Source organism: Erinaceus europaeus, chromosome 1, assembly GCF_950295315.1.
Source record: "Erinaceus europaeus chromosome 1, mEriEur2.1, whole genome shotgun sequence".
NCBI lineage: Eukaryota > Metazoa > Chordata > Mammalia > Eulipotyphla > Erinaceidae > Erinaceus > Erinaceus europaeus.
The window spans coordinates 139698321-139725379 of NC_080162.1; the positions used below are offsets into that span (position 1 = coordinate 139698321).

Genomic DNA, 27059 nt, shown 5'->3' on the forward strand with positions numbered 1-27059 from the left:
AAAACAGATAATACCGTTTTTGCAGTGCTAGGGATTAGTCACCATTATTTACAGTAATCAGATATCAGAAACATGTCTTTCGTGAGTGTTTCCTCGAGGATGTCGAACTTGGATGCCTGAGTTGCACAGCAGATGTCATCGGCGTAGATGAACTTCCTTGAAGAAGTTTCTGGGAGGTCATTGATGTAAATATTAAATAGCGTAGGAGCCAGAACAGAGCCCTGGGGGAGGCCACTTGAAACAAGTCTCCATCTGCTAGACTTGTCACCCAGATGCACCCAGAATCTTCTGTTTTGGAGAAGAAACGATATAGTGTTGGCCACCCATGGAGGCAGGCATCTTGAGATCTTCACTAGGAGACCACGGTGCCAGACCGTGTCATAGGCTGCTGTGAGATCAACAAAGACAGCACCCGTCTTTAAATTCTTCTGGAATCCATTTTCAATGTAGGTTGAGAGGGCCAGGACTTGTCCGCAGGTAGATCTTCCTGGGTGGAAACCAGCTTGGGCGGGTGATAGGAATTTCTCTGTAAGAGGAGAAATTCATGACAGAAGCAGCCTCTCAAGGGGTTCGTAACACACGGAGAGGAGAGAAATTGGTCTATAGCTGACAGCCAGTGTTGGGTCTTTCTTTGGTTTCAAAACTGAAAACGGTGAAGTCACCATTTTTTATAGCTGGGTAGTATTCCATAGTGTATATATATCACAACTTGCTCAGCCACTCATCTGTTGTTAGACACCTGGGTTGCTTCCAGGTTTTAAATATTACAAATTATGCTGCTCTATTCCAGCCTTTAGGTCCATAACTGTTCAACAATTTGTTTGACTGTGTATGTTAACTCTCTTTTCAGCCACCAGGTTCCGGATGTCAGTATGATGCCAGCCAGACTTCCCTGGACTGACGACCCCACCAATATGTCCTGGAGCTCCACTTCCCCAGAGACCCACCATACTAGGAAAAGAGAGAAGCAGACTGGGAGTATGGGTCGACCAGTCAACGCCCATGTTCAGCAGGGAAGCAATTACAGAAGCCAGACCTCCCACCTTCTGCAACCCACAATGACCCTGGATCCATACTCCCAGAGAGATAGAGAATGGGAAAGCTATCAGGGGAGGGGATGGGATATGGAGATCGGGTTGTGGGAATTGTGTGGAGCTGTACCCCTCTTATCTTATGGTTTTGTTAATGTCTCCTTTCTTAAATAAATAATTTTTTTAAATGTGCTGCTATGCACATAGGTATACACAAATCTTTTTGGGTGGGCATGTTTCATTTCTTGGAATATATTCCCAGGAGAGGAATTGCAGGGTCATAGGGTAGGTCCACTTCTAGCCTTCTGAGAGTTCTACAGACTGCTCTCCACAGGGGTTGAACCAATTTACATTCCCAACAGCATGAAGGAGAGTTTCTTTGTCCTCACAACCTCTCCAGTATTTGTTGCTGCTACCTTTTCTGATATATGACATCCTCACAGGAGTGAAGTGGTATCTCATTGTGTCTTTACTTGTATTTCTCTGACAATAAATGACTTGAAGCATTTTTCATTTGTTTGTCGGCCTTTCAGATCTCTTCTATGGTGAACATTCTGTTCATATCCTCTCCCCATTTTTGGATGGGGTCATTTGTTTTCTTGTTGTTTCTCTTTATATATTTTGGTTATTAGCCTCTTGTCTGATGTATGGCATGTAAAGATCTCCCATTCTGTGAGGGGTCTCTCTGTTTGAAGAGTGGTTTCTTTTGCTGTGCAAAAGCTTTTTAATTTGAAGTTTTTTAATTCTTTATTTATTGAACAGAGGCAGCTAGAAACTGAGAGGGGGCAGATCAATAGGGAGAGAGATAGAGACATCTACAGCCCTGCTTCACCATTCATGAAGCTTTCCCCCTGCAGGTGGGAACTGGTGGCCAAACCCTGGTCCTTGTACATTGTAACATGTATGCTCAACCAGGGTGTGCTACCACACATGTGATCTTTCTAAAGTAGAAAAATCAGACTTATGTGTGATCCAAGAGTTTGTGCATGAGGTCCTGAGTTCAATCCCCACCCAGCATCATGTGTGCCAGAGAGATGCTCTCTCTCTCTCTCTCTTTCTCTCTCATTAATAATTAAATAAACATTTAAAATAAAACCCATTTGCCAACATTCTGGTGTCCTTCTTACATAGAAGAAGAAAAATGTGGTGCAAGAGCAGAGTATGCGAGAGCAGAGAAACTGGCTGTGGTGCCCTAAGTGTACCAAATGAACTTTATAGATGTAGCATTTTTTCAATGTTACTTATCTGGTTTTGGTACTTGTGCTATGGTCAAATAAAATGCTAACATTTAGGGATCAGAGATGTTGGGTAAATTAAACTCTGAACTACTCTGCAACTGTTTTGTGAATTGAAAGATTTTTCAAAACGTAAAGATTAAAAATAGGGGCTGGCCCATTATTAAGTCACTAATAAAAAAATAAAAATAAAACAAAATAAGTAATGATACAAATATCTAGTAAATAAATATATTTTCTTACTTTAACTGCAAAAAAGAAATAGGGGCTGGAGTGACACACCAAGTTGAATGCGTACAAGGAACTTGATTGGAGCCCCTGGCTCCCCACCTGCAGGATGGAAGCTCCACAAGCAATGAAGCAGGGCTCAGGTGTCTCTCTTTCTCTCTCCCTCTCTATCACCCCTCCCCTCTCAATTTCTTTCTGTCCTATCAAATTAAAAAAAGTTAAAAAGAGAGAAAAGTTTTCTTTTTTTTTTTTTTTTTGTCAAGAGGAAATACGGGATGAAGACTTAATTAACTGTGGTCTATTATAGCAGATTCAAAAACCCTAAAGGTGGGTAGAAGGGTGATAAAGAGGACTGAGGACTCAGTGTCCTATGATGGAGAAAGATGACAAGTTGGTGGAGAATATAAAATAGCTACCTATCCCAGGAAGTGTAAAACTATGCCTATGCCAATAGAGTATCGTTAAAAAAAAAAAATACCCAATAAAGTAGAAAAAAATGCTTCTTTCTTTCTTCCTTTTAAAAAGACTTATTTATTAATGAAAGAGAGAACCAGAGCATCACTCGTCAGATCAAACTCATGACCTTCATAGTTCAATACTTTATCCACTGTACCACACCCTAGGACATAATGATTCTATATTTCTTTCTCATTCTTGAACTTGAGAGATCAAAGAGAGCTGGTATTTAAGGAGCTTTTTTCTCCCTCCTTAGTATTTTGTGTATAGGGAAAATAGAGCTCTGTCATGTAGTGTAGATGCTGAATATAGTCTAAAAGGGGTACTAATTACATGTTAAGCAGTATGCCATATGATTTTGATACACATGATATATACCAAGCTAAAGGAAACTCTAAAAGAGATTCATAAGTGTAAGGAGTCAAGGAGGTGGTGAGAAGAAATTCACAGCTACTGGTAATAAGTTCCAAAAAGAAACTTAATGGGTTTCAGAAAGAGTTCTAGAGTAAGGGTCACAAAAAGAGAAAAAAAAAAAATGTGTGTGTGTGGGGGGGAGGATGAAAGATATTAAACAGGGAGTCGGGCTGTAGCGCAGCGGGTTAAGCGCAGGTGGCGCAAAGCACAAGGACCGGCATAAAGATCCCGGTTCGAACCCCCGCTCCCCACCTGCAGGGGAGTCGCTTCACAGGCGGTGAAGCAGGTCTGCAGGTGTCTATCTTTCTCTCCTCCTCTCTGTCTTCCCCTCCTCTCTCCATTTCTCTCTGTCCTATCCAACAACGACAACAACAATAATAACTACAACAATAAAACAACAAGGGCAACAAAAGGGAATAAATAAAATAAATATTTAAAAAAAAAAAAAAGAAAGATATTAAACAGAGCAAAAAAGAGATGAAAAGTATACAGACATTTTACTGGCATCATACTTAGTGTCTGCTTGTGAGTATTCAGTGAAGATGGTTTTTGTTTTGTTTTAATTTTAATTGCTATTGCATACTGAAATGTTTTCTCAAAGGGCCTGGTGATTGTCCTGCTACACTATGACATGGGTCAGATTTAATGTCTTGTTTGGAAGATAAATGACATAACCATTTGCCTGTTGACCCTTTGACCTCAGCGTAGTCCTTGCAGCATAGTTCTCTATGGTTGACCAGGAACAGTGACCAACACTGGCAGAAAGAGGAGAACTGCAGGTACAGTGTGGTCAGCATGGGTTGTTTCAGCTTAGGATATCCATTTGTTTCTTCCTAACCATTTCCAGGACAGGAAACCAAAAATGAATCTGTAGGGGGGAAAGAAAAGAAGAAAAAAAAAGAAAGAAAGAAAGAAAGAAAGAAAGAAAGAAAGAAAGAAAGAAAGAAAGAAAGGAAGAAAGAAAAACAATGAATGAGCATTAGGGTCATTTCAAATACCTTTGACATGAACTTTTCATCGTGGGGCTACTAGCCACAAGAAAATTGGTGAACAACTTTGAAATGGCAAATGTGTGTGTTTGGTTTCTTCTTGTCTATGAGTTATTATCCAATTTAAGAAACCATAGAGAACTGATAGTAACAATGCAGATGGCTCTCTCATCCAGGATGTACAAATGTAGTTCCTCCTGTAAATTCCAGTGGATCTTTGAATACACCCTCAGGGCAGACTCCATTGCATGTGGTCTATGTGTGTGTATGATTTTTCATAGTTCGGAATTTCCTACTTTTCTCACTTTGGCTAAAAAGGAAAATAAAATATTTTTTTCATTTATTTATTGGGGGATTAATGTTTTACAGTTCACAGTAAAATACAGCTGTTTGTTCATGCATAACATGTCCACATAACACAACACCCACTATGTCCCCTCCTCTGTCATCATATTCCAGCAACTGAATCCTCCCCCCAACCCCTAAGTCTTTTACTTTGGTGCATTACAACAACTCTAGTCCAAGTTCTGCTTAGTGTTTTCTCTTCTGATCTTGTTTTTCAACTTCTGCTTATGAGTGAGATCATCCCATATTCATCCTTCTGTTTCTGATTTATCTCACTTAGCATGATTCCTTCAAGCTCTAGCCAAGGTAGGCTGAAAATGATGAAATCACTATTTTTAATAGCTGGGTAGTATTCCATTGTGTATATATATCACAACTTACTCAGCCACTCATCTGTTGTTGGACACCTGGGTTGCTGCCAGGTTTTGGCTATTACAAATTGTGCTGCTAAGAACATAGGTACACACAAATCTTTTTGGATGGGTGTGTTTGATTCCTTAAGAAGGAAAATAAAATCTTATGGAGGGGAGTATTCAGGTCCTGGAACATGATAGCAAAGGAGGACAGAGGTGGGGAGTTACAGTGTTGTGTGGAAAACTGAGAAATGTTACACATATACCTACTACTGTATTTTACTGTAGACTGTAAACCATTAATCCCCACCAATAAAAAACAAATTGAAAAAAATGGTTAGGAAAGACAGAATGGATAAATGTATACAAGCAATATGTTTAATAATATACATGTGGGATATTAAAAGAGCTCTTAAAACTTGATAATGCAAAGCTAAAATAAACTAAGAATTTGAGTACACTTTTCTCTAAAACAGGGAAAAAAGTGGCTTACACAAATTTCCTAATAGCATGAAAACATGCTTAGTATTATTAACCATTGGGGAAATAGAAAGTAAAGCTATAATGAGATGTAACACCCACTAAGATTATAGCATTTTTCAAAGAAAAAAAAATCTTATGAAAGTCATTATATTACCACATCATATAGATGTGTATGTGCATATTACATCCTTAATCCTGGAAAATAAGCAAGTTCTTGGGGTCGGGTGGTGGCACACCTGGTTGAGTGCATATGTTGCTATGCACAAGGACCTGGGTTCAAACTCCCAGTCCCCACCTGCAGGAGGAAAGTTTTATGAGTGGTGGAGCAGGTCTGCAGGTGTCTCTCTGTCTCTCTCCTCTATCTCCTCCTCCTCTCTTGATTTCTGGCTATCTCTATCTCATAAAGAAAGAAAGAATTAAAAAATAAAAAATATGAAAGTTCTTTGGAGCTTATTGAGATACAATAATCTCCAAAGAACCTCTGTGATATGGATTTATCCTTCCTTAGCCTGGGAAGTTTCTTCAATTACAGGTTGTGATTGGCCTTACCTTTGTAAAGTCCTGACTTGGTTGTCTTTTCTCTTCTACTGCTTGCTTTGATCGTTTCCGTAGTATCTTTGCATGTAGATACCGGATGCGCTCCCTCTCTACACTTGGGTAGAAGGATGATGACACCAAAATTTTAAGCTGCATAAGGATGGAGGACAACAGTCCTAGTATCACAAGTACAACAAGAATGATGCTGAGAAGAATCCAGGTCTTAGACAAAAGGATCTTTGGTCTAGGGATGCAGCTGGGTTCATATATGGATATAATAAAGGAAGAGTCATGGAGAATGTCTTGAGTTCCATGCTCCTAAAAGGAAAGTATAAAATCATCATGGTCCACATCATTGTCATATTCAATTCTTATCTTCCTCAGCACTACCCTACAGTACATGGCATTTATCTTCAAATATGCAGAGAACTTCAGCTAAAGGAACCATCATGGCTTTGTGAGTGCTACAATTGGAACAAAGAGAAAGGGTCTGGTCTTATTTGTAGCTAACAAAATGCTTCTCAAAGTGGTCCTGTGAATATACAAATTCCTTTGTGAGAAGTATATCAAATAAGCTTGTCTACTCTAACCATTCTTGGGACAGTCATAATACCATGAGACTATTGAGGCTCTGAGAAAAGACAGAGAACCCTATTTTACAGGGTTGGGGAGACAGCCTAGTGGTTCTTCAAAAGACTTTTATTCCTGAGGCTCTGAGGCCCCAGGTTCAGTCCCCAGCACCACCATAAATCAGAGCTGAGCTGTGCTCTGCCCCACCCCTCTGTGTGACTTTCTGTCTCTCCTATTAAAATAAATAAAATATTTTTTTTAAAAAAGAGGAAAGTCTATTTTACTTTATTCTTTGGCTCTTCCAACACATTTGAACATACAACTCATTTTGTGTGTGTGTGTGTGTGTGTGTGTGTGTGTGTGTGTGTGTGTGTGTGTGTGGAACACCATTAAAGTGTGTACAGCTAAAATGGTTTTAGTTCAGTTGGAGGAAAAGACTGTCATGTGGAAGCAGAGGATAGATTATGTTTTAAGTCAACCTTTTAGAAACTGGTGGGCCTGGGAGGGGTGTTGGTTAGTAGAAGAACACTAAGGTTAGCATTTAGGAAAGGTGGCTTTATAATTCTATGGGTGGAATGGGTGGAGGTCTTCAACATAGGCTATTTTCCCTTGAATGCCTGGGTAGGTTGCATCCCTTCCAACTTGAAGGTAAAAGAGGAGAGGGGAAAAAAAAACAATGTCCTAAGTGAACTGACACAGAGGGCAGAAAATGACATTGAGCCACCCAAGCAATCCACCAGCAAGAGAAGCCTGTGCTGATTCAGCTCCTTCTTTTCCCTGACCTGAGAAAGTCATTTAATCTCTCGGTGGATTTGTTTTCTAATTTGGTAAAACAAGAATTAATGGACCAGATCCTGCCCATGAATAAACTGCTCCCAGTGTAAATGAAGCACCTTGGAGAAGCAGTATTAACCTCACCGACTGGAGTACTTAGTAAGTTATTATCACCCCAGCACCCCAGGTCCCTGGGGGCCAGGAGGAGGTAAATGATTTCTGTAAGAGGATTCAAACACAGCCAGAGAACATTGTGCACCTTGGGTTTACCAGAACACCTGTGTGGAACTTGGAAACCCCCCCATCTGGGTCCTTTGTGCAAAAGCCAAGTCAAATGTATAATTTCCTCCTCCCACCCCCAACACTATGCCTAAGCAATTTTTAAAAAAGCATTTGAGTTGCCTTTCTTTATCTCTTATTTAAAAAGACAGTTTGCCTATAATTAAATAGCAAGTTCTCGGTCCCCAGAGAACACTACCCAAGAAACAAACACATTGATTGAGTCAGTGATGAGAAATCCTGCAATAAGAACACAGCAGATATCTGATCTGGGAAGAAGCTATTTGGGCTCAGCATTTAACTGGGCACTTTGTAGTTGGGAAACTGGGCTTCTTAAAGATTGAAGCATCATTTTGTGGTAAGGGATTGGTGGAAGGTAAAGTGGAAAACAAATGAAGTCTTTTGAAATGCCAAACAATATACTAAGTGATACCTTGATGTTTTAAAATGTGATTACTGTTTTATTTTACTTTATTTTTTACACCAGTTACTGCTAGAGTTCAGTGCCTGTACTACTACTCCACTGTTCTCAGAAGTCATTTTTTTCTTTCTTCTAGCTAGAGGGTAAGAAACAGAGATAGAGAGAGAAAGAGAGATAAAGAGAAGAGAAACACTATAGCACCACTAGTCATGAAGCTTCCCCTCAGCAGACGATCCCATGTGGTGTCCCAAGGCTCAAACCCAGGTCCTTTCACATGGTAACCTGTCTGCTTTATGAGGTGAGTCACCTACAGGCTTTCTCTTTTTGCCATTGGGGTTATCACTGAAACTTTATGCCTATATGTTGTCACCATTCCTGGAAGGTTTTTTGTTTTTTTCTTTTCTTGCTCTTTGATAGAGGAAGAAAGACAGAGAGGGATAAAGAGGGGAGAGTGAGAAACAGAGAAGAGAGACATCTGTAGCTCTGCTCCACCATGTGTGAAGCTTTCCCCCTGCAGGTGGGGATCAGGGGCTTGAACCTGGTCCTCACACTTGGTAATGTGTGTGCTCTACCATGTGAGCCACCACCCAGCCCTGGTAGTTACCTCTCTTAGTAAAAGATTTACTAAGACAGAACTGAATTATGGGAGGGGAGGGTCGTTCTTGGTGAAAGAGACTCCTGAAATTGCAGCCAAGCATCATGTTCATAGTAGGTGCCCAACAAGTAGCAACCATTTTGACTAAGGAGTGTTCATCTATTCAGTTATTCCAATTTTAATTATTTCTTCTTCCCTTTCAATTTAAGAAGCATATGAAAGTAGGAGAGATATCTTGCTTCATGTATAATTTCTCTCTCGTAAAACAGGCAGCTAAGGAGAGACCAGGAGCCTCCAAGGGACAAGTACAGGACACTGCCAGTCATGCAGAAGCTGGCTGCTGGGATCAGTCTCCCAGGTGACAGGAGAGACTCTGAGAGAAGCCAACATACCTGTCTTGTGCTCACATCTGCTCCCACATCCAGCACCTGCTGTCCTTGTAAGTGGAAGTGACTGGTGACCATCCCCCACCAGTCCACGAGCCCTCAGTGGCAGCCATCATGGTCTGGACACCACAGCACTCAAAATGTATTTATCAAGATGCTGACACTGTAAAGTTGCTAACTATTTTTTGGAAGGCAGAATCTGCTCCCTCACTTCCCTCTCCCCTTCTGTTACAAAAAATACTGCGAGTCTCCCCAACAGGCAAAGGTATTGACTGAGAGAGAAATAAATGAGACCAATGAGGAAAATAATGAAGAAGGGCTAGGTGGTGGTGTACCTGGTTGAGTGTACATGTTACAATGCACAAGGACCCAGGTTCAAGCCCCTGATTCCTACCTGCAGGGGAGAAGCTTTGCAAGTGGTGGGGCAAGGATGCAGGTGTCTCTCCTCTCTTTTGCTCCAGCTCCTCCTTCTCTCTCAATTTCTGTCTATCTCTATCCAATAAATAAATAGAGATAATAAAAGTAAATAAATAAACAAGTAAAAGGAAAATACTGGAGAAGCTCAGACTTGACAAGCCTCCCTTCCAGATCAAACATGTTTGAAAATCTTGCCTTGTTTCTATTTGAAACACTGCTTCCATTTTCCACCCTCCTCTAGACATCAAAAGCAAAGGGTTTTATAATTAACTGAATTCTTCAGGGGAAGCAGAGTGTTCAAAATAATCAACTCTGAGAAGCAGCCCAGGGCAGGGAGGAGCTAAGCCCCTGGTACCTGCTGGACCAGAAAAAGTAGGGAGGGAAAATGGATGCAGAAGGAAGATTCCAAACCCCAAGAGGAAATAAAGAGAGAAAGGGAAAATGGACTTTAAAGGAGGGATCACAGGCACTCTTCCTACCACTTACCTCCGAAGCATCCCCCAGCTGCCACACTAACTAGAGTAACTCAATAAAGATGACAGAAAACCAGACATGGGGAAACAGCTCTTGGCGATTTGACCACCAGGGACTAATGCACCCCATCCTGGTTTATAACACACACACATACACACACACACACACACACACACACACACACACACACACACTCCACATGGCTCAATTTCACAACCTCCAGGTTAGCAAACAAACAAAAGAAGCAAGTATATGACTACATTTAGATTCAGATCTGAGGTGTCCATACAATCACAAACTTCCACAGAGAGAAATAGAGAAGAGAAAGAATAGAAAACAAAGAAATCATAGTCTTTGCTATTAACACAGCCACTGAGAGGAGTGGGAATAGAGGGGAGAAAGGCAGACTCGGGAGGCACCAACTCAGAGAAACACAGTCCAGGCTACTTAGGACTTGTGTAGGGTTCAATGGCATTAAGCACATGCTTACTATGTACAATTTGTGCTTAACTGGGTGTGCCACCACCTGGCCCCCTCTTATAGTTCTCTTTCTTTTCCACTTTATTGGGGAGGGGTTAGTGGTTTATAATACGTTGTTAACACATAGGTAAAACCTCTCATCTCATCATAATAAAGGGCTGCAAGAAACTTTTTTCCCCAGCCTGGGCCCCTTTCTGCCATCCTACACCAGGAACCCACAGCCCCTAAGCTCACCCCTCTCTCTGCTTCTCCAGAGCTCTTTGCTTTGGTGCAATCCACCATACCCATCCCAAGATACACTTTGTTTTCTCTTACTGGCCTCTTAGGTTCTACGAAGGTGAGAACTGTGGAATCAGTAACCCTGGGTTGAAATCAAGGGGGCACTGGAGAGGAAGCAGTTCTTCCACAATCCTTTGGATTGTGAGAAAGAAGTCTTTCTTCACTTCTTCAGGTGGCTTTTTAGGGCTATATTTGACTTACGGCTGCTTGGCTTCCTCTTTGTTGTGTCTTCACCCCAGTGTATGCAAACCCTTTTCCCTTTAGAGGTGTGTGCTATTTCAGGAGAGAACACTGGGAGAATTACTCCATCTCAGGATGCTGAATTGACCTACCTGAAAAAAGCCTTTGCCTCCCTGTGAGCATTAACCAAAGACACCAAGAAACACTGTAATAAAGAAATCTTGTTTGGGGGCAGGCGATAGTGTAGCCGATTAAGCACACATAGTACAAAGGCAAGGACCCAGGTTTGAGCCCTGGCTTCCCACCTGTAGGGAGGATACTTCACAAGCAGTGAAGCAGGTCTGTGGTATCTCTCTTTCTCTCTCCCTGTCTACCTCTCCCTCCTCTCTCAATTTCTATTTGTCCTGTCTTCTAGTGCACTTAGCCAGGTGTGCCATCATCTGGCCCCTGTCTATCTTTGTTTCTTAAGTTCCACCTATGAATGAGATCATCTAACATTTATTCTTCTCTTTTTTGTTTATTTGGGAGAGCACTTTTTTTTAATTTACTGGGGCCAGGTGGTGGTTCACCCAGTTAAGCACACACAGTACTAAACTCAAGGACCTGCACAAAGACCAGGGTTCAAGCCCCCACTCTCCACCTGCAGGAAGGATGCTTCACAAGCACTGAAGCAGGTCTGCAGGTCTGCAGGTCTCTCTCTCTCTCTCTCTCTTTTTCCCTCTCTATTTCATCCTCCTCTCTCCCCTCTCAATTTCTGTCTATCCTACCCAATAAAATGAAAAAAATGGTTGCCAGGATCAGTGGGTTGGTAGTGCCAACATCAAGCCCCAGCAATAACCCTGGAGGAAAGAGAGAGAGAGAGAGAGAGAGAGAGAGAGAGAGAGAGAGAGAGAGAGAGAAATGTCCATTGCTTGAAACCACCAAGTTTGTGGTAATTTGTCACAGTGGCTGTTGGTATGCTTCTGGATTCTGCTTGTGAAGCCTTCTGTTTTTATCATCACATTGGGTTCGCTTGTGTTGCTTGCGATGTGTTCTGTTTGCACGTCCACTGTTGGCTGGGCACCCCCCTGCCTCCAGGATATTGGTTTGGTCCCCCCCACCCCCCCCCACCCCTGCCTCTGGGACATTTGGTTTAGTCATCGCTGGTTCCCGCTTCTACCTTCTCCCCGCCCCCCTATGTTAGGTACTTCCTTTGTTCCTGTCTCTTCCGGAGGAGAGAGATGCAAGACAGAACTGGGTTGTGATTAGATTAGATTAGTTTGTTGAACCACATCCCCACTCGTGAATAAAGATTGAACTGCGTTCTCAGCTCAGCCATGAGTCTCTGGTTGTTTCTGTCTCCCGCCTGCGAAGCCAGCCTGGCAAAAACGATAAGTGGCCACAAAAAAAATGACTCTAGCAACCAAAGATGTCCACACTATCATATTCTAACACTGGGCCTTCAAGTTGACTAAACTTCCTTGGGATATTTTTACGTGTTGCCCACTGGGCTGAGGGGATGAGAGGGTCACAAGGTGAAAGAGACACAGCCCTCTTCCCATGAGAGCCTCAGGATACTTTATTTACTTCTTTATTTTTATTTATTTCATGATTTTTTGCAAAGAATCAAGCACCACCCTGAGGATTTCACACCTACCTCTCTGTGCAACTTCAAGTGAACCTCAAGCCCTGGCAAGCTCTGGAAATGTTTGCTCACGGAGAAAATGAGTCGATATAGCAGATAATCAATGGCTGCAAACAGCACCCAGACATAAAGGTGTGTGAGCACTGGGAGGAAGAACAGCACCAGGTTTCTTCTTTCTTTGCGAGTCAGCCAGAAAGAGGGGACCATGACGTACTTCTTCCTTTCCCTCTTACTTAGTGGGAGGACACAGGGCCTCTCTCGACACCTCTCCCTTGTATCAAACTGAACAAATTGTCTAGTTAGGTATAAGTTCTCAAACTTCCATCCACAAGGGTCCAGAAACCGCTTCATGAAGAGGCCAGTGCCAAGCAAGACCAGCAACATCCCTGCAAGGGTCAGCAGCTGCCTCCCCAGAGTAGACAGCACCTCTGTGGTCATCACCAGCTGATACAAGACACCTAAGACTTGGCCTTTCGTGTCATTGAGCTGGGCCTCCAGGGCTTGGCTGGGGCTGCGAAGAGAAACTGCCAGAGTCTGATTCCAGGAAACCAGGCCATCAAAGAGATCCAGGTTAGTGGCCAGACCATAAATCCACCGGATGGCTTCAATGTATTTTTCCAAAAGTGGAAAATGAATGAAAAAGCTCTTCACCTGTAAGTTGCAAGTCATGCTGTCCAGGAAGCCTTTCAAGTTGTGGAAAATGTTTTCTAGGTGTCCAAAGATGACAATCCCTGTGCCAGCAGCCATCAAAGCATTCCTGCCTTTCTTCAGGCCGCAGGAGAGGAAGAAGAGGATAAGGAAGCAACGCATGTGCTTGGAGCAGCACAGCAGAACACACATGACTGCCCAGGAGATGACAAAGACAAGCAGGGAGGACAGAAGCCAGTGGAAGGCCACAGAGAAGAGGCCTGCTGAGACAGAAGCTACCAAGCAGCAAGCACCTAAGTGCTGAAGCAAGCCCACCCACCCTGGGCTTCTTGGAGACACATATATTCCCCACAGCTTCAGGAAGATACTGCCTGAGGTCCAGGCATCCATGCTCCCTATGTCCCTGGAAATGAGAAGAGAAATCAAGCTTAGATGATGTTTTTGAATGTCCTTGGTCACTATGCAAAGGTCATGGTAGTGACTGAAAAAAAAAGGGCCATAATCCTCACCTTTCTTGGTTCTCAGGCTCCTTGCAAGGTGACTTGATGGGTCCTTCCATCAAGAGCCAAGAGAAACAGGATTCCTCAAAGGTGGGCTCTGTTTCTCTAATCCTTGAGTTTGGGATAGGCTTATGGCATCTTTGGAAAACAGAAAACAGTGTGACAATCCCAAGTCTAGACCTCACTTCTTGGAAAGTTACTACCAACATTCTAGGAAGTCCAGGGGATGTCAGTTGCCAATTGTAGCTGAAACAAATTATCACAGATTCATTGCCTCAAAGCAATACCTATTTTCTTATAGTTCTCTTTTATTTTTTTTTAAAAAGAGTATTTATTTAATTTTAATGAGAGAGATACATGTTTATTTATTTATTTATATGAAGAGAGAGAGAGATCAAAGCACTGCTCAATTCTGGCTTACAGTGGTTCTGAGGATTGAACCTGGGACCTGAGAGCCTCAGGCATTAAATTCTTCTGCATAACCATTATGCTGTTTTCACCACCCATTCCCCTCTTACAATTCTTGAAGTCAGAAATTTTATATGGGTCCAGAGGGATATGCTCTTTGGGAGTTCTAGAGAACTCATGTCCTTGCTTATTTCTGGTTCTTAAAGGAGACCTACATTCTTGACTATTGGATTCACCTCTACCTCAAAGCCAGCAATGTTGCTTCTCATATTCTCCCTGACCTCTGCTCCCACATTGCATTTATTTATTTATTTGCTTGTTTATCTATTTGATAGATACAGAGAGCAATTGAGAGGGAAGGTGGGGAGAGAGAGGGAGAAAGAGACACCCACAGCACTATTTCATGGCTCATGAAAGTTCTTCCCTATAAGTGGGAGAACCTTGCTCCTTGCAAATGGTAATATAGGTGCCACCTCTGCTTCCTTTCTTGTACCTTCTCTCTGACTCTAATCCTTCTATCTCCTTCTTGAATTACAGAGATGTTATTGGGCCCACTCAGATAATCCAGGAAATTCCATCTTGAGGCCCTTAAATGAATGACACATACAAGCTATCATTTACAGTTAAGGAAAAAACTATTCACAGTCTCTTTGCAATAGAGCAAGGTCATGGGAAGGGCAAAGAAGAGGATTATTCATCTTGTCACATCAAGTCAGGCTGCTAGAAGATGGGAAGTACATGACCAGTCAATTCCATCAACTCAGCACATAGCCAGGTAACTAGTACTCATTAAAAGCCAGTCCCCAGCCAGCCCCCAAGTGATCCCAGGTATCTCAGGAAAATATTTGTTTACTTTACCCCACAGAAATCAATACTGCTTTGTTAGGCTATAATTGCTAATTGGAAATAGCAGAAAAGCTGCATCATGAGTCTTAATAGTGCAAACAAATCCTAAACTGATGGACAGGCTGAAATGTCCATAAACAACATTATATAAGATCACTTTTTTTTTCCTTTGATGGTTATCTATTTGATTGTGCTATTTTATTTTATTTTAAATTTTATTAGTGGTTTAATATTGATTTTACAAAATTAGAATGTATTGGGTACAACTCTGCACCATCTCCACCACCAGAGTTCTGTGTCCCATTCCCTCCATTAGAAGATATAGCAGTTCTCTTATGGCTGCATATATGGGTTAACTATATTATTTCTGCAACTATCTGTCTGTATTTGTACATATATATCCCCCCCCATTTTTCCCCTGTGTTCTCTTCCTTTCAAGTCACACATAAACCTATTACTATGTCCAAATGTTTTCCAATTTTTCCTCTTCTCTCTCAGGTCCTGATAGGGTTGAAGTTCAAAACCCTCTAGTCATCCTCTTCTAACATTTCTCCCCCTCTGGGAGTATGGACCAAAATTCTTTATGGGGTGCAGAAGGTGGGAGTTCTGGCTTCTGTAATTGCTTCTCTGTGGTATTGCTCCTGGCCCCCTGCCTCCCCAGGGTTGGTTGGCGGAGGTCAGAGTGGCCCCCTGGGGGTCCTGGGGTGGCTCTGTGTGTGTGTGTGTGGGGGGGGGGTGATGTGCAAGGAAAGGAGAGAATCATGCCAGACTCATCCAGCTCTGGGAGAAGTCTCAGAGGCGTGACTCGTTTATTGAGGGAGAAAGCAAGCCGCATTGTCCAGGGAGAAAGTTGAGGTAATCATTAACCCAAACACAACACATAATTACATCTTGACCTACAAACTATTTGATCACACAGGAAAGTTACTGTACAAGGCTTGATCATGAGTTCACAATGCTTATTTCTCTGGGGGTAAATTACAGGCACTTTAAGGCAGAGGGGAAGGGAGCAGTTGAACAAAACCAGGATATCTGCAGCAGTTTTCAGGTCAGCCATGGACAATACACAGTAATTCATGGCCTTTGTTTTAAGAGGGGAGCAGGGGCATGTGTGCAAAAAGGTAACCCCCGTCCAGAGAAGCCATCCATCATTAGTTCACGAGGCTGGGGGCACCTGCCTTTGTCTCAACCTGGAGGGAGGGAAGAACTTGGGGTCTACCCACTCAGACTCTCATGGAAACAATGGCCTGGACTTCCCACACAGTGGGCCCACTCTTGACACTTCTCCACTGGACATGGACATTGGCAGGTTGATCCATAACCCCAGCCTATTTCTGTCTTTCCCTAGTGAGGAGGTTGCTTGTGCTCTAATTTTATAAACCAGAAAGCATGTGAGGGCATGCAAACTAACTTACACGTGACTCTGTTACCTCTATAACCTGTAATTATTGCCTCTTCCCACCTCTGCTTCCCCCTATATTCTGAGTGCACTTCTTTCCTGAATATCTTACAAAGGAAAACATGAGTATTTGCTACTGAGCTAACACCCACCCCATCAGGCATAATTAAAACTGAAGGTGCTATGGGGCTGCTACTGTTGCGTCAGTCGTGCAGATTTTGTTCAGTGATGCATTCAGAAAAGCCTGGGATCATCTGGAAAGGCAAAGATAGATTTGAATTTTTTTCCCTGTTGATTGACCTATGGAAATATCCAATGAACATTTCACCATATGTCTGGGATTTTAATGTAGTCATTAATTAGTTTTTAATCCCTCTAAAATAAATTCCTTCTCATAGCAAATATGAGGGGGCTGGATTTGTAGGGTATCTCAATTCTGCTTGAGTCAGTCAGTAACTCTTGGGGGAATGAGAGAGGTGGTCAGGCATTGGGTAGAATGCAATCACTGAGCAACCTAGGCAAGGAGGTGCTGTTCATTCAGAGTTAAAGTGGAATGAGGTTATGAAAGGCAGAATGATGTGGGGACACAGACACACTTGGAGCTAACCTGTGGAAATCACTCCAGCTGTGTTATAAAGAACTTCCGAATTGCTTTACACACCCTGAATATCAATGGACCGCAGAGAGAAAAGATGGAGGAGAAATGGCAGTGTTGAGGAAGGGCCATTACCATGTGGGATGGGCCTTAGCAAGATTTCTCATAACAGGATGTTTTTTAGACTTCCTAAAGGAATGAGAATTGCGATGGTAGTTAGAACAGGAGTCACACCCTGGTACCATACATGGCATCAGAGGAAGCTTTATGAGCAGTGGGTCAGTGCCCACTTCGAGCAGTAGAAATATACAAGCATGAAGTCCCAATGCAAAAAATCCTGACTTCCCTGGGCAGATGACCTCACCAATGTGTTTTGAAGTCTCCTCTCTCCAGAGCCCCACCACACTAGGGAAAGATAGAAACAGTCTGGGAGTGTGGATTCACCTGCCAACGTCCATGACCAGCTGAGAAGCAATTACAGAAGCCAGAACTGTAACCTTCTGCACCCCATAAAGGGGGTGCCAAGCAGTGGCACATCCTCTTAAGAGCGCATAATACTAAGCACAAAGGCCTAAGTAAGGATCTGGGTTCAAGCCCCTGGCTCCCCACCTGCAAGGGGGAAGCTTCACTAGCAACAAAGCAGGTCTGCAGATGTTGATATTTATCTTTCCCTCTCTATCATCCCCTCCTCTATCAATTTCTCTCTGTACTATACAGTAAAATGGAAAAAAATGACCTCCAAGAGCAGTGGATTCATAGTGCCAGCACTGATGCCTAGCAACAACCCTAGAAAAAAAAAATAATAATTTTGGTTTTGGTACATACTCCCAGAGTAAAGAATAGGGAAGCTAGGGGTTGGGTGGTGGTGCACCAGGTGACAAGCACATAATATAAAGTGCAAGGACCCACAAAAGGATCCCAGTTCCAGCCCCTGCTCCCCACCTGCAGCAGGGGTTGTGGGGGGAACTCGCTTCATAAGCGATAAAGCAAGTCTTCAGATGTCTTTCTCTCTCCTTCGATATCTCCCTCCTCTCTCAATTTCTCTCTGTCCTATCCAATAAAAATGGGGGGTGGAACCAGTAACAGTGGGTTCATAGTGCTGGCACCGAGCCCTAGCAATAACCCTGGAGATAAAAAAAAAAAAAAGAAGAAGAATAGGGAAGCTTCCAATAAAGGGGGTGGGGCATGGAACTCCAATGGTAAGAATTGTACGGAATTGTACCCCTATTATTTTATAATCTTGTTAATCATTATCAAATCACTAATAAAAAAATTGGAGACCAGTGAAAGGACGCTGATATTTTTTTTCCTGCAAGGCTGCTTCTTTTTTGAATCAGATTTTATTTGAAGGTTTTCAGGTCCCCACCCCCCCATCACAGCCCCACTCCTACTGCATTCCTACTGGAGATTGCTGATGAGGTGCTGTGCTCCTAAACCTTCTGTATTATTGCCAGTCAAAGTCAGAGCTGCCACACCACATGGGCAGGTGTAAAGAGTCTACATAAGGACTTCTGAGAGGTGTGGCCATGGAGTAATGAGAAATAGAACCTGTCTCTCCCAAGATAACAAGTATCTCCAACTATGGGACTTAACAAAACTCACCAAATACAACTAAGACATCTGCAGAATCACCGCAGCCTCAGGTAGGTGCTTGAGCATGATTTGGGGTGAGGAGGGGTGCAGGAAAGGAAACCAAACACAAAGAATTAAAAGCACCAGCAAGGGAGTTGGGTGGTAGCGCAGCAGATTAAGCAAATACACGTGGCTTAAAGTGCAAGAACTGCATAAGGGTCTGGGTTAGAGCCCTGGGTCCCCATTTGCAGGATAGTCGCTTCACAGGCGGTGAAGCAGGTCTTCAGGTGTCTGTCTTTCTCCCCCTCTCTGTCTTTCCCTCCTCTCTCCATTTCTCTCTGTCCTATCCAACAACAACAACATCAATTACTTCAACAATGATAAAAAAAACAAGGGCAATAAAAGGGAAAATAAATTTAAAAATTAACCTAAATTAAAAGTTAAAAAGGCACCAGCAGAGTATTGCACCACTTCCCCCTTGAGGAAGCAGTAGCCAAAGCAACACACAGTGCTGGCTTCGAGAAAAGGGAACCTTTCAGCTTTTAATCCATGAATTTAGGAGCATTAACCTACTGAATTACAGACAAGGACACAACAAGTAAGCAGGGACTATTTGTAAACAAAAGAAGTCCTATCTGTTGCCAAAACAAATATGTAATTTGCAGCAGCTGGTAGCTAAATGGTAAAGTGAGCCCTGCTTTTCTGAATGCAGCTGCAGCCCAGCATTAATCCCCTGAGGCTTGGTTTCAAAGTGAAATCTTACAGAGAAATCATGTATACACACCAGAAAGAGTACAGAAAGCCCAAAGGAAAAAGAAACCTAGTCCCAGCTCCCTAGCCCCCACCCTTCCATCACCCAACATATAGACAAAGAGAAGCCTAGAGACCACAACAATAGCACCACCTGATGACCAGCAATAACTAGCACAATAAATGCATAAACAGAAGAATTGCAGAGACAAACTTGCAAACATGCCAAGCCAATGAGATAGAAGTGAAATAAAAGGATTCCAAGAAATTATAGACTAAGAGAGACTACCAGCATAAGACTATAGAAATCTCACTATGTGGGCTCTCCAAGAATCTAAATATAGTATAGAGAAGTGTATTCAAGAGTTGAAAGAATGTCAACTTAAGAGTTAAGAAATGCAGAAGAAGAGCTCAGAGTTCTCATACAGCTCAATAAAAATAAAATTAACAGCACAATTTTAAAAAAAGTGGGCAGAAGGTATAAATAGACAGTTCTCTAAAGAAGAGATACACATGGTCCACAGATATATTTGGAAATGTTCCAATTCACTCATCACCAGAGAAATGCAAATTAAAACCACATTGAGATATCACTTCACACCTGTGAGAATGGCCTTCATCAACAAAACAGGAGAGGACAAGTGTTGGAAAGGATGTGGAGAGAGAGGACCTCTACTACACTGCTGGTGGGAAATGCAAACTGGTACAACCACTATGGAGAACAGTCTGGAGAATCCTTAAATAAATACAATATCTTAAATAAATAAAATAAATAATAATAAATAAATATAATAAAATAAATATATAATATATATATAAATATATAATAAAATATAATAAAAATAAATAAATATAATAAATAAAAAAAATAAAATTAAATAAATATCTTATGATCCAGCAATTCTACTCCTAGACATTTATCTAAAAAAGATAATAACACTAATTTGAAGGGATATATGTACCCCCATGCTCATAACTGCATTATTCATAATAGCCAAAATATGGAAGCAACCAAAATACTCTTCAACAGTTGACTGTGTAAAAAAGATATGGGACATACACTCAATGGAGTACTACTCAGCAATAAAAAACATGATGTTGTATCCTTTGGGATAAAATGGATGAAACTGGAGAATATTAGAGCTCTTTAAACAATTTAAGTCCAGTGTCAGAATTTGATCATCTTACAAATATGAAACATTAAATACTTAGGCTAAAGAAAATTTGTATACTTAGAGCTATGGTCTGATACTTAGATAAAGTATTAAATTTATTACCCCCTGACATGTTAAATTAATAGTGATTTATGAGATTATAAATTAGTAGAATTATAATTTCACAACTTCCCCACCACCAAAAGTTTGCCCTCTTGCCTCTCTAACCCCCCTAGGTAATCACTATGGTTTTCCACAGTCTTGGATACAAGCTGACTTTTTGTCTATTTATTTTCAAGTTCCTGTGTTCAGTTCTCTAGATTCCACATGTAAGTTAAACCATTCTGCACCAGGGTCACCTTCTCCGGTGATTCTGTACTTATCTTTTACCTGGCTACCTATGTCACTAAGCATAATCTGTGGTGGGAACTGTATGGAATTAAACCCCTGTTATCTTAGAATCATTATAATCAAGATAACCCGTTATCTTGTTAATCATTATTAAATCACTAATAAAAATAATTTTTAAAAACTGGCCTGTATATGACAAACCTGTTTCTCTCTGTTAATTTTTTTTAGATTTATTTATTTATTCCCTTTTGTTGCCCTTGTTGTTTTATTGTTGTTGTTGTTAATGTCATCATTGTTAGATAGGACAGAGAGAAATGGAGAGAGGAGGGGAAAACAGAGAGGGGAAGAGAAAGACACCTGCAGACCTGCTTCACCACTTGTGAAGTGACTCCCCTGCAGGTCCTTCCACCTGTCCTTGAGCTTTGCACCACATGCACTTAACCCGCTGTGCTACCTCCCGACTCCCTCTGTAAATTTTTTTAACTATGACAAAATTGTTGGTCTTGTAAGGACCCATCTCAAATCAGTGTATTTTTCTCTAAAGCAAGTCAGAAGTCCCAGATGTTTTATTAATTTTTCCAGTCTCATTTATACAACGCCATTCTGCTGGCCTCCTAAAAAATTAATAATGTATAATTCGGATTCATTATTCCCTTCTCTTGTTTATATCCTGTACAGTATGTTCTTAATACAGATATTTCTCTAAAACTATAGAACAGATTTATGCACACATTAAAATTTTAACAGTCAGCAGTAAAATCACATATCAATTAAATAAGATAGATGACTGCAATTTTTCCCTGTAAGAGGTACAGGTTTTCTTAACAAGCAACAGATCTAACATTATTGTCCTTGGGGTTTTTTGTGTGCTGAAAACAGCATGTCACCCAAATCTCTGCAGCAAGAGGGCTAAATAGATTCTCTCCTACTTTATAGCGCAAACCAAAAAGTAGTTCTAGACCATGAGCCCAAGGGCTGGTTTGGTGTTGCAGTCTGCTCTTCCTGTCACTGTTAAGTGTTGCCTTTTTTTTTTTTTTTCTCTCTTCTTCACTCTTTGTTTTTCCCCCTTCTCTTTTACCAGAGTACTGCTTAGCTCTGGTTTATGGTGGGGGTGGGCAGTGAAGGGGATTAAATTTGGGACTTTGAAGCCTCAGGCATGAGAGTCTCTTTGCATAACCATTATACTATCTATTCTACCGCCCATCCCTCCTATTTGAATATAAGGCCCATCCCAACTCCTTCAGAACAAGGAGTGCTTTTACCAAGTCCTCTAAGACTTTCTGGAGATAAGACAGATGCAGCAACCTAATTCTTCTTGTCTCTTTGCTGCCATAGAGAAAACAAGACCATCCCTTAGAAGGTGGACTTAGAGACAGTACCACTTTCATAGCAGATTTTTTTAAAAAAATTTTTATCTTTATTTATTGGATAGAGACAGAGATAAATTGAGAAGAAGGAGGAGATACAGAGAGAAAAAGACAGAGGGATACCTGCAGCCCTGCTTCATCACTCGTGGGTACCTGGATTTGAACCCGGGTCCTTGCGTACTACAGTGTGTGTGCTTAATCAGGTGTGCCACTGCCTGGCCCCAAGTAAGTCTTAAAAGGAAAAAAAAAAAAAAAAGACTATCCATAGACTCAGTGATGCCAGATTTCTAGAAATCTAAATTTGAATGTATTTTAGAATTTGATATGCATCATTTCTCACCATCACAGCAGAGTCATACTATTGCACCTATAATTTCAGATGAGGAAACTGAGATTCAGAAAGGTTAAATGACTTTACCAAAGTCATATAAGACTAAGTCAGCATTTGAAGGCATGCATAATTTTTTTAAGTTGGCTTAAATTATTTTTAAACACTCTGCCTGATTTGGGCCACCAGCTGACAGTTTGGCACCCTCGATCTTTAGGTGAACCTCGCTTTGTTTCACTTCTTTCCATCGTTTTTTCCTCCTGCCTCTCTGAAACTTTTTTCCTCTCCACCCCTGAATTACCTTTCCCTGCTTAATTCACTGGGACATTGCAAAATAATGCTTCAGGCCAGTTTCCAGTCTCATACATAAGGGACTTTTGGGTAAATATTTGTTTAGGGGAGGGGCACTGGATGGTGGCACACTGGGTTAAGTACACATAGTACTGAGAACAAGAACCTGTGCGAAGATTCGGGTTTGAGCCCCTGACTCCCCACCAGTGGGGGTGGGAGCACATCATGAGTGGTGAAGCAGGTGTCTTTCTCCCTCTCTATCTCCCCTCCTTTCTCAGTTTCTTTCTGTCCTACCCAATAAAACAGGAAAAATAAAAATCCCACCAAGAGTAGTGGATTCATAGTGCCAGCACCAAGCCCCAGTGATAACCCTGGAGGCATAAAAAAAAAAAAAAGAAAGAAATATTTATTTTTGCCCAAAGATAGTAAACTATTTTATCTTCCCCCTCCTCTCTCTCTCTCTCTCTCTCTCTTTCTATTTCTCTCTCCCTCTCCTTCTCCCTCTCCCTCACTCTTTCTGGTGTGTGTGTGTGTGTGTGTGTGTGTGTGTGTGTGTGTGTGTGTGTGTGTGTGTGTGTGTGTGTGTGTATGTACCTGGATTGACTCCCTCCCTCTCCACTCTCCATCACTTCTTTTTGATGACTCTAAAAGGCTAACTTCAACCCTTTAGCTTGCAATGTCTCTTATTTCTGGCCTCCATTATCAATAGTGCTTATTGCCTGTCTTCACTTCCTTGTCTCCTCAGGATACAGATATGCTTCTTGCTTTCATCAACAACAGCATTTCAAGTAATTGCTACTTTCCTGCCTTTATTCTAAATTGCAGTTTGCTTCCAATCCTGAGTGAGGGATCAGAGGAAAGGAGTGCACAAATTTTGTGTAGCTGGTTGGAGGCAGAAGAAAAGGCACAGGTTGGTGAGAAGTCCCCAGTCCCAGCCAGGAGTCATGAAGAAATATGCTTCCATCCCAAGCCCACAGCTATCTGCTTTCTCACTGATCTGAGCTGTTGCTATGGGAAATAGAAACAGACCTGGTGGCAACATCACATCTGCACATGCTCACCAACACTTTATAACATGCCCCATACCAAACACAGTGACCTTGAGGGTTTTCCTTAGGGGTGGGGTATTCAAAGTCTTTTTTTTTTTTTTTTTTTTTTTTTTTTGCCTCTAGGGTTCTCACTGGGGCTTGGTACTGACACTACAGATCCACTGCTCTTGGTGACCATATTTTTCCATTTTATTGGACAAGACAGAGAGGAAATTGAGAGAGAAGGGGGAGAGAAGGGGATGACAGAGGGGGTCAGGGAGGTAGCATACTGGGTTAAGCAAACATAGTAGAAAGCATAAAGACCTGAGCAAGGATCGTGGTTCAAACCCCTGACTCCCCACCTGCAAGTGGGTCACTTCACAATCGTCGAAAAGACCACAGGTCTGCAAGTATCTATCTATCTATCTATCTCTCTCCATCTCTCAATTTCCACTCCCCTCCCCTCTCAAGTTCTCTGTCTTGTCTATATATATATATATATATATATATATATATATATATATATATATATAATTAGCACAGGAGAGGTGGATTCATAGTACAGGCACTGAGCATCAGTGATAACCCTGGAGGCAAAAGAGAGAGAGAGAAAGAGAGAAAGGGAGAGAGAAAGAGAGACACCTGCAGACCTGCTTTGCCTCTTGTGAAGCATATCCCCTGAAGATGGGGAGTGGGGTGGGGTTGGAGGGGTTCAAACCTAGATCCTTAGTACTATGTGTGCTTAACTGGGTGCATCACCATCTAGCCCCTTAAATATCTATGTCAGCAGTAAAATCCCTGATGTGAAGAGCGCGGGGGGGGGGGGATGGGTTGGGGGGTCCTCACCCATACCCCACTTTCAGAGTCCTGCTTTCTCCCTCTGTTAGGGGAGTTAAGGGGCTCCACATTCTTAAGAACCAACAATAGAGCGCAGACCAAGTCTGAAGAAGACATATTGGCTTCAAACAGAACTCAGTTGGCAGCCAGGACACATCTCCAAATGAATACACTTCCCCTAACACCTAGGAACTTTCTGGACTGGGAGATACTGACATTGCGTATATCCAGGACCCAACAAAAACCCGAAGCTCATTGCTTTGGAGGTGCTGGAAAACGCAACAGTGGCCTTCCTTGGGGAAGAGTCTATGGAGCTACTTTCCAGTTGCTCCACTTTCCCCAGAACCCAGGTATAATCTTATACCCTACAATTTCCACTAGGAAGGACAAGCTCCTTCTAACCTTCGGACCTTGGGACACAGAGGTCAATGGCTTGTGTTCCACAAATTTAGACAAGGTCTGCAGACAAACTAGACAGGAAAAAAGACAAGCTGATGACCCCTCTTTCTCCTACCTCCCCTACTATATCTTTCCCTCATCTCCCCTACTATAGACTGTGCCCTTCCCATTAGTTTTATTAGTTAATCTCCAGAGGGATCTAGTCTAAACCCATCAACCTCTCTCTGCTATCTGCTTGCTATGAGAGAAATCTTACTGACAGTGAAAACTGGATGTCATCCTGACTTCCCTGAGCTAATGACCTCACCAATGTGTCCTGGAACCTCACCTCTCCAGAGCTCTACCCCTCTAGGGAAAGATAGAAACAGGCCATGCCCCCAGAGGGATAAAGAATAGGGAAGCTTCCAATGGAGAGGATGGAAAATGGAACTCTGGTGGTGGGAACTGTATGGAATTACATGTACCCCTGTTATCTTACAGTCTTGCTAATCATTATTAAATCACTAATTAAAAACTCTAAAATAATAATAATAATGCATAAAATAAAAATGATTATGTAAAATTTAAAAAAGGGAAAATTGAGTATAGTGGTTTCAGTGATCACATCTTGATCACAATGAACCTTCTATAATGTTGTCATGCAATGTTACTTCAATGATAACACTCTCAATAATTAAAAACAAAATAATCCAAAGCCTGAGCAGAACTGTGACCTATCTGCTTCTACCCACAAGGGGCTTTGTGACCTTGGTGAGGACATTTTACTAGTCTGGTCTGCAGAGCCCAAGACTAACTGAGCTTCAAAATTACTGCTCACACAGGACTCTCAGAGACAATGTTGGCTTATGCAATCCTGACTTCCTTGGGCAGACAACCTCAGTTCCCCAGAGCCCTACCCTACCAGGGAAAGATAGAGATAGGCTGGGGATATGGATCCACCTGCCAATATTAATGTCCAGTGGAGAAGCAATTATAGAAGCCAGAATTCCCGCCTTCTGCATCCCATAAAGATCTTGATCCATACTCCCAGAGGGATAAAGAATAGGGAAATTTCCAGTAGAGGGGATGGGACACAGAACTCTGGTGGTAGGAACTGTGTAGAATTATACCCCTGTTATCTTACAATCTTGTTAATCATTATTAAACTACTAATAAAAAATTTTTTAAAAACTTTGCATACACATGATTTGTTCTGAAATATATAATTAGCTCAAAAGACCAAAAAGGCTCGAGCAGGCACCCAGGCCTCTGAGGTGGAGTGAACTCCTTCTAACTTTGTTTAATCATTCATGCCCTGAAAGAGCAAGCAAATGTCTTCCTCAATGAAAATAACCTCCCTATGAGAAAGAAAAGATTCATGAAAGGCATGGAGTAAACAGAACAGCACTAATGGAGCAATTCAGTCCATTACTCTGGGGCCTCATTGGTAAGGAAGCCTGGCAAGGCATAGCCGGCTTAGCTGCTCCCCATCACCCTGGCTTGGCTGACAGGTTTAGTTCTTCAAAAGTTGGAGGAAAACATATTTATACACACAGCTCACAGCTTTACTAAAAGACTGTGCTGCTGCCTTCCTTTCTTGACACAAGCTAAGGTTTTCATTCTGTTGTTTCTCTGTAAAGCAAAGTGCCAGGAGCCTCTGCCCCCCCCAACACACCACACACACATACACAAACACACACACACACACACACACACACACACACACACACTGTTCTCAGATAAGATAAAAAAAAGAGAATCTGCCCAGATCCATTGATCACACCCCAATTTACTTATTTTTTTTCCTTTAGAAAGTTTCAAGAGCAAGATTATTCTGCAAGTTTTACTTACAGTCTCCTCTGAGGCTCTTCTTTGAATGTTAAAAGGTTCTCACAAGAAATGACTCCATGTAGAACAGGAAAAAAAAAAAAAAAGGAAAAAAAAGGAACCAGAAGTGACAGGAGGATCACGTCGCCATGAATCAATCTATTTCCCTTGAAAAATGACTAAGTCATTCAATATTGACCAAGATTCTAATTGACTCCAAGGGATGACAT

At 41.9% G+C, this 27059-nt stretch overlaps 1 protein-coding gene across 1 annotated transcript; it reads right to left on the reverse strand.

Annotated features, from left to right (window-relative positions):
- Window positions 1-3819: 3819 nt before the first annotated feature.
- Window positions 3820-27059, reverse strand: DCSTAMP (dendrocyte expressed seven transmembrane protein). The gene is made up of 5 exons (XM_060196005.1): window positions 26854-27059; window positions 13708-13836; window positions 12563-13601; window positions 6084-6389; window positions 3820-4232 (listed from the first exon to the last, which is right to left on the reverse strand). The coding sequence occupies exons 2-5, from the start codon at window positions 13755-13757 to the stop codon at window positions 4170-4172; spliced, it is 1458 nt and encodes a 485-aa protein (XP_060051988.1). The 5' UTR covers window positions 13758-13836; window positions 26854-27059; the 3' UTR covers window positions 3820-4169.